Here is an 8,468-nt window from a genome sequence, read left to right as displayed (position 1 = left end):
TAAGTTATCTTGCAATATATGCAAATCTGACCTGTTGAAAGATTATTATAATGTCTGTGTGGGTTATTGGACGTCCACGGGTTATATTGGATATTATATGACTGCGTTTTTTGCAGACGTGATTTGTGGAACACTGCTTGATCACCCAAGCGCTGTCACAGACGACTCACTCATGAACATTGCTTTTCTAGCGCCAGTTTTACGGCAAAAAGGGGACTTTCACAGGACACTCCCCTAAAACCTTGGACGTGGATGTCTGCGTCTCTGATTGGTTGTGAAGCCCCAACCGACAACACCTGCTTAACTCCTTCATCCAAATTGACACCCGGGGCTCTGAGAAATATAGGCAGCATCCCTTCCAGCTCATGCATTCAGTCCCACAGCTGCCCCATAAGACACCAAGCCGCAGCTGCGCTGAGCACTGATCCAAGGTGAACCCTCACACGCACTGCCGGGATCCTTGCTGGGAGTCGAGGCGCAAGCTGTCGAAGACGCAATGTTGGTCAAACTGGCCGTGGCTCTGCTGGTCTTGTCAGTGCTGGATCAAGTAGTTGGATCGGATAATACTGATATTCACGACAGCCCCCCGGAGAAGCCTGCGAGCCAGAAAGGACGCCTCTCCCTGCAGAATACAGGTAGGAAATAAGTGCCAGGAGCCATCAGAATGTGGAGATTCTCGGTTGGCGCAGCCGCTCACACATCTACGTGGTGTTTGTCCGGACACGTGTTTCTGTGGCTGCAAATTAAACCATGCAGAAGACACGTCCGGGTGTTTTTTTTTTTTTTTTTTTTAACTGAAATCCCGGCGCTACGTTGCGCCAGTGACCCTTTTCGATTACTCAGAAAGACGATATCCTGTAAATACTCTCAGACAGAAATTCAATATGTTAGTAAACTATTAATAGAATGGCACAAGGTAATAGGTAATGTATACGGCAGCGCATCTAGGTGTTCGTGCGCACTGGTGTACGTGTGTGCGCGAGTTATAGGGAACAGTTTCAGTGGTTTTCTTGGGGGGGGGTCATGCTTTTGGCATGTGTTGTGTAGGCTGTCTCTTCAAATGAATGTTGGATGATGTGGTCAAGCAGGTTAGTAGAGCAGTAAGGATTGTAGTAGTGTGGTGGTTGGTCAGCGCTGGAGGCGAGCTGGGTTTAATGTACTGAACCAGTCTTTCGGGGGAAGTGCTAGTTGAACACCATTTAAAAAAAAAAAGAAAAAAAAAAGAAAAAAAACCGATTAGAAAAGACAAGTGCGATTTTGAATTAACACTAAGCACAAATAGCACATTGAGCTGCTGCACTTTCCCTAAAACCGTGCCGATAAGATTGGCTGGTTTTCTTTCTTTTTAGTTTGCTCGCACACAGCATGACTTGCGACCCAGCATGTAGACTCGTGTCCGAATATTAGAGCGTGATTGCTATCTCGCCTAGACCCCGAAAACTAGGCACGAACTCCAATACAGGTTTCACAGCAGAGACCCTGGTAACACCACTGTGTAATTCAATGCACGTTGCGGCCGAGCTCGTACGATCCAAGCACATTCCCGCGATGCCAAAACAAGCACTGCTGACAGCGGCTCACTTTTCCCTGCGCACTAAAGTTCAACTCATTGCCTACAAGCCCCGCAGCAGCTCTTCCCCCCTTCCCCCTTCTGCTGCGCCCCCCGCCCCAAAACAGAGGCTCTTTGTTGACAAGCGTGATTTCTAATAAGTCACATTCGGTCCTTTTTTTATTTGCTGTGATCGAGACAAAAAAAGTCTTCTTTTTCTTTTTTTCTTTTTTTTTTTTTTTTACGCAACTGGTGTGCACTTCACACACACGGGCGAAAACGTTCTCACGCCGTTCAGTTATCAGCTCCAAGACTAATCACGCGTGTAATTATGTTTTACTTAGGTCAACAGTTGGGGTTTTCATCGCCAAACCGAAAGTGCAAACGGCCTGCCGGCTCCAGACCTAACCTGCGCGTTGCCACACAAACTTAGAAATAAAACGATCCAGACATATGTCGCCTGGGGTAAGCAGCAGTTTATGTGACAGCTTCCCTGCTGGTAATCGGATGTCTCATAGTACATGTTCTCGGACAGCACTTTGGGGTTAAAAGAGAGACCCTCACTTTCTCTTGGTAATATCTCTCCTAGGTCGTCTGTTTTAGCCCTGTCTTTAATGGCTACAGTAAAGAGAATTGGCCCTGGAGAGCCAGCCAGTAGTGTGTAGGAGCTGATATTATGTATTCACATGACATATACTCCAATATTTACCAGGTTTTTTTTTGCCTGCATTGCTGTTGTTGTGCCCCCGTTTGTAGCTAATGATGCACCCTTAGTATGGTGATTTTCAGTGTGCAATCTTAGTCGGTCTAGGGATGCGTTAATGAGAGACTTGTTGATGCACAGTTCGTCAACAGACAATAGAAATGACTGCGTTTGTGTTTCCTCCACAAATAGTCAAGCCCGTATCTGCAATGCACCATCCCATCTCAAGGCTAGGCAGTGCAGATGGATTGTGGTGCAGAATGACACAGTAATATCTCTGTCACCAAGTGTTCCTCTGCAGGAACCCCATCAGCTTGGGAAATTAGACTTCTTCCCCCCCTACCCGGCATCCCTTTTCTCTCTCAGGCAAAGGGTATCCGAAACAGACTGTAGGCCGTGAACGCACGAACCGACCGCCTGTGTCTTTGGAAATGGTTGTACGCCACATCAGCTTTGTGATTCGTGCAGCAATCTGTGGAGCTGTGGCTTCAAGCCGTATGGTCTGCATTGCCATCACGCCTGTAACAATCTGCTGCTGTCTCATCTGTGAGCAGATGATAAGGTCCCTCCCCTAACCTGTTCTCTCTTTCCAGCTGAGATCCAGCACTGCCTGGTGAGTGCAGGGGATGTCGGCTGTGGTGTGTTTGAGTGCTTTGAGAATAACTCCTGCGAGATACGAGGGCTACAAGAAATCTGCATGACGTTCCTGCACAACGCTGGCAAATTTGACTCTCAGGTACTAGACTAGTCTGTCTGTCTGTTTGCAACAACGGAATAACCGGAGGCAACATTCCTTTTCCTTTTCACTGGTTCACTGGTTCACTGCTCCACACTCGTCATCCATGAACAGATTTGTTTACTTTTTTTTTTTCTACATACCTCAAAACATGTCAGTTTTTCTAGCAGTACAATCAAACATACACTCATCTCGTAATCTGTTATCCTCTCATGGGAAGTTCACTTCCCTCTCATTGGACTGATGCATGCACAGTTAGGACCAAGGGTCATGAGCCAGCTGGCTGTAAGCCCAGTTAGCTCCCTTTTAATACATAGCAGAGGCCGAAGCCCTGCCAAGCCAGGACTGACTGGGGTCTTAATCCAATATGTTTATAGGGTCACATACTAAGAACTTAGATCTTTGGCAGACAAATCAAGAAGGTTTCAGCAGAAGAATATCACGATTTACTGCCATTCATGCAGAATTTGATCTCACCATTCAAAGTTTTCTCTAAGTCAGCTACACAATACACTCCAACAGTGCCGAAACAGGTGCATGACATCTACCAAAACTATTATGTGCAAGTAACAAGTGGTGTTTCCTTTGGCTAATGCACGAGCCCTCAAGTTTCAACAGCATCCACAAGGCTCTTTGTCTTGAGAGTTCACTCAACAGGCGTGTCCCTGTGTGCACGTAGGGGAAGTCCTTCATCAAGGATGCTCTGAAATGTATGGCACACGGGCTACGGCACAAGTTCAGCTGCATCAGCAGGAAGTGTGTGTCCATTAAGGAGATGGTGTTCCAGCTCCAGAGAGAGTGCTATATCAAACACAACCTGTGCTCTGCTGCAAAGGAGAATGTGGCTGTCATGGTGGAGATGATCCATTTCCAAGATCTCTTCCCTAAAGGGTGAGTGGCTGGTTCAACTTGGGACAGCATGATTAAATATATTTTCCCCAGGCTTGTCCATTCTCTTTTATCTCCAATTGTTTACCTTCTCCTGGACTCTTCTGACAGTTTGTTCTGTGCCTTCCATGTATAGTAATAGTACAATCCCATTTATTCCTGTCATTAGCCAAACCTTGATGTATTGTGCTTCTAAACATTAAACCACAGGCGTCATGTGAGTAATCTGCCTCTCTCTGTCCAGTCCATATGTGGAGCTGGTGAATATTCTCCTGAGCTGCGGAGAGGAGGTGAAGGAGGCGCTGACACGGAGCGTCCGGCTACAATGCGAGCAGAACTGGGGGGCGCTGTGTGACAGCCTGAGTCTCTGCTCCTCCCTCGCCCCATCTCCTGCCGGCTCCACCGTCGAACACCACCGTCGCCCTTTGCCCTCCCAGCCTGAGCCGGAACACCCTCGCCCCTCGCGGCAAGGCGACAAGGACAAAGCCGGTAAGGCGGGCTTAAACGCTCAAACACGCAATCGCGGTCAGGGACCGCGCCGCCAGAGTCCAGAGGCCGGAGTGGTGGCTGAGCAGGAGGACCACGAGGCCACCGACATCCGGAGGTGAAAGTGCAGGAGACTGTCCCGGCTTTGACCCCCTACACCGTTTAAAAACCACACTTACAGACTTATGCGCAACTCCACACACACACACACACACACACACACACACACACACACACACACACACACAAATTTCCAGACAGACTGAGCAGAAGGAAACAAGCCCCGACCTTTCCCATCCTTATTCCGCCCTCTCCAGTCATTCCAGCAGTCCCACATGGTAAACTTGCAGGGTAATTGTGGTGTAGCTTGTAATGTTATGCCAGACTGTAGGACACAATTTTTTTTTAAATTGAATAATAATTGTTATTATCATGATTATTTCAACTCTTAGGACTATTTTGGCTCTAATATAGCATTTCTCAAATCATACTTATTGTAAGATTTGATCATATTTGTATTATTTATTTTATTCTTTATGCAATGTTGAAATATCAAAATGTACATAGAAATATACTAATCTATATTTATATAAACATGTATAAATATAGTTACAATACACAATACTAGTATTCTATAGATGACATAGTATATGGTGTGCTGTCTGTTGTTCTCTTCACAGAATTGCACCCATCACACATTGATCTGTAGATATGTAACATACACCATTTGTTGTTTCAAAGTGGGAATGTGTATTATAAGTATAGATACTTGATGATTAAATACAAATTGTACAGGTTTCAAGTCCAGTTCTGGCACATATGAATTGTAGTGCATGATGGCCCTGAAGCCAACAAACTTGTGCATTCTTAAAGTGAAAATCCACTCTAAAGAGGATGCAAATGTAATACTATGAAAATGGACAGTTATTTCACCCTTTGTTATGTATTGATCATAAAGCTAGAAATAAGAGAGCTGAGACTGATTTCGGATGTCATCAAGAACGGCTGTCTGGGCAGCAATGAGTGGGAGACTAGCACAGCAGACACCGTTTTATGGACTCTTTCTGTTTCATATGTATTAGTGCTACTCTGACGTGTGTCTCCATTTAGATGCAGAAACTGTCACATTCATTTAACAGAGCTTCAGAAAAACTGTGTCTCAGTGACGTTACAGATTAATGTCGTGTGTAGCTTCAGGAGACATCATTGTTCTTGTGCACAAATAATAACTGAACTGTCAAATGTTATATATTCTCTTTGAGTTGGTTTTCAGATTAACCGTCAGCTATCAGTGAACTGCGGCAAAGAGAGGATGTCCAATCAAGTTTCGATGCTATGGCCTTTTTAAATGTAAAAAATCACACACATCAAGGTGCCTAAACTTGTTATTGTCCATAGCGACCGCTTCTCTGTGATTTAAGTGAATGGATGATACTGTGTCATGGGGAGATTTAATTTTGAGCTATTTTACAATGATGTTGAGCCACAAAAGTCTTAGATATTGCACTTTGGATGATTGTAAATTTCTGTTGGACTGCTGCAGGTTGAGAAATGAGACCAGGTTACTAGAGCAGTCCTCTAATCAGAGGATATTTGATTTAAGAAAGCCAGGTTTTGCTTATCAACTACAGCACCAAGCCCTGTATCCCACATGCTCCTTGGGACCACATTTAGTCTCTGCTTTAAAAGAGCCATGCTACCTTTTCCCACTGGCCAGGAAAGAGGGTTGACAGAAACCCTCCAGATCTCTGGCCCCTCTAAATTAGCCCTTATTCCTCTCTGGTCCCTTACCTAGGTCAGGAGAGACATGAAGGCCTGTTATTCTACCCGTTAGAGCCGCAGGCAACGCAGCGAGGACCCAGGAACTGGGTTAAGTCCACACACGGGGGCTCTGGCGCTGTTATTCTAAATGTTATATTTACCGAGGCCACCAGAGAATTCCTCTGGGCCACAGCCAAGAGCCAGCAACACAGTGAGGCAGAGAAGATCGGAGCAAGAAGGAGAGAGATATACTCAACTTTTTTTTTTTTTTTTTTAACGTGATGAGTGACTCTGTCTTTACTTCTCCTAGAATTCTTCTTCTCTTCCTCCGTTAGGTTACAGACACAGGCTTTTCAACCATTTCAGGCCAGTCACATGCTATAGCTGTGGAAGTGCAGTTTGTGAGCACATTACACCACATGCTAGAGAGCGCTCGGTGCAAAATGAAAATAAAACATGCTCACATTTTGTGGCTCAGTTTATTATTTTTCACTTTGTTTTCTCCTGATGTACTTACAGTAAGGTAATGTTTTTACGCCTAATCCTTTAGAGACTATTATAAGCTCCAATGGTTTGAGTCATCAGTGAGGCTTTCAGGCTTTTTTTTTCTTTTCTTTTTTTTTTTTTTTTTAAATTCTGTTGTGGAATTTGGGATTCCTTTGACATCCCAGCACAAGACATAAGCTAATCCTATTGAGAATGTACTGTATGTGTGTAAAGTGACAATCTGTTCAGCTCTCTGTCATTAGGTTTGATATGGCTTTTTGTAATAATGTAGTGGCTTGAATGGCTTTTCTTTATGTGTTCAGAGGAAATTAAAACTAACAGCGTTTCCTGTATTATTAGTACTCTATTGCCACACTACGTGTTTTCCTCTGTTAAGCACAAGGACTCCGCTTTCACTGTTGAAAATACAGAAAATGGTCTAGAAGTTTGTAAGTCACCTGTAATACATTGGGCATATGATCCTATAAATATATTTGGACTCCTGAAATCAGATGTATCTTGTTATTATTAAAATATTTTGTCTGTATTTTTTTTACATCTTGTGTCTTTCAATATAATTTTTATTTATGGTAGTATTAAATCGTTAACAGATACAATCTTATGGAACAACAAAAGATGAAAAATTGTACACAAAACTTTCAGAGGCAAAACAATCAACCAGCTCTGAGCAGGTAAGGAGAGAGGGCCTCGTCGTCTCAGGTGTACACACAGGTTAAAAGACACCCCATTCTCCTTTGACTTGCTGCCTCCTTTCTGACACTGAAATACGGGCTGTGTTTAAAATTTCAAGGACTGGAAATATCCTCGCTATTGAAAGGCCTAAACATTTACATCAGCGGCTCTGGATTGTATGAAATGCTTGGGGTGGGTTCAGGTTGTCAGGTTTTATGAGTTGTCCCAACAGTGTACAGTGCCTCACTAACAATTTAGACAGTGCTCTGATTTGAAAGCTAGACTTCCAGCTGTTGTTTCGGTGCTTTAAGTCATTCCAGAGTCAGGTTATGTATGATGAGTTACATTTGCAGTGGCCAAATATGGGAGTTTGACACGCAGATCCCGTCCTCTACTTTTACCAATTCGTCTTAAGTGTGACAAGGAAGAAGGAAAGCTACATGCCATGTCATAACACATATATATTGTTTATGTGATATCGGCACCTCTGCACAGTCTACCACAGTGCCACAGCTGTTAACAAATCATCTATGAATGTGTAGTGATACTAAATGACCACTGGGTGGTGACATCTCTCTGCTTATTGACATAAAAGCAGATGGTGGAAGCAGGTGCAAGTATTTGATTTTTAATAGAGGTGAGTTCAGTTACTTAACTGAAGCTATGAATTATTTTAAGGCTGAAATAAATAGTAAGGTAAAGTATCTGATGTCTTGAATTTTCATTTGACCTGAGAATCTAAAGTGTCTTAACTTCCTGTTATCTGCCTTTCTCTTGGATTACAGAAAGCACACAAGAACATTACGTCTCCGAAAAAGCAGGACAGGAGCATTTCTTTTGTGCTCTATACCAAAGGGGCACTCCACCGATGAACTTCAGTTTAGTCATCCTGGGCTGTACTACTCAGCCTGTGAAAACAGTTGTATAATCCCTAGATCTCTCTTATATATAATATGGTTCTGGGGGAACTCTCCAAAGTTAAAAAACAAAAACAAAATAAACCAGGATGATGTCATCAGTCTTATCTCAGTTTGGGGTTGAGACTTGAGCCTGTGTTACAAACTGAAGGTGTGGGGTGTGAAAAATGTGGGTATTTAGGTAACAGGAAGAGTGCACTATCAAGTTGCATTATGGGAAATCCACCATTTTGGACATTGACCCAGATT

General features: G+C 43.6%; 1 protein-coding gene across 1 annotated transcript; it reads left to right on the top strand.

Moving 5' to 3' along the window:
• The first annotated feature begins 441 nt into the window (after positions 1-441).
• On the top strand, positions 442-7,156 carry stc2a (stanniocalcin 2a). The gene is made up of 4 exons (XM_040120014.1): positions 442-635; positions 2,846-2,988; positions 3,668-3,879; positions 4,121-7,156. The coding sequence occupies exons 1-4, from the start codon at positions 497-499 to the stop codon at positions 4,482-4,484; spliced, it is 858 nt and encodes a 285-aa protein (XP_039975948.1). The 5' UTR covers positions 442-496; the 3' UTR covers positions 4,485-7,156.
• Positions 7,157-8,468: the final 1,312 nt, after the last annotated feature.

This window comes from Xiphias gladius, chromosome 23 (genome assembly GCF_016859285.1).
Source record: "Xiphias gladius isolate SHS-SW01 ecotype Sanya breed wild chromosome 23, ASM1685928v1, whole genome shotgun sequence".
NCBI lineage: Eukaryota > Metazoa > Chordata > Actinopteri > Istiophoriformes > Xiphiidae > Xiphias > Xiphias gladius.
Note: the sequence above shows the minus strand (reverse complement) of the source record. Positions and strands in the feature narration are given on the sequence as shown.

Excerpts from the sequence above, each read along its gene's own strand:
- stc2a (XM_040120014.1), top strand. The coding sequence starts at position 497 with ATGTTGGTCAAACTGGCCGTGGCTCTGCTGGTCTTGTCAGTGCTGGAT. Across the intron at positions 636-2,845 it reads CCTCTCCCTGCAGAATACAG|CTGAGATCCAGCACTGCCTG; the intron begins GTAGGAAATAAG and ends CTCTCTTTCCAG. Across the intron at positions 2,989-3,667 it reads CTGGCAAATTTGACTCTCAG|GGGAAGTCCTTCATCAAGGA; the intron begins GTACTAGACTAG and ends GTGTGCACGTAG.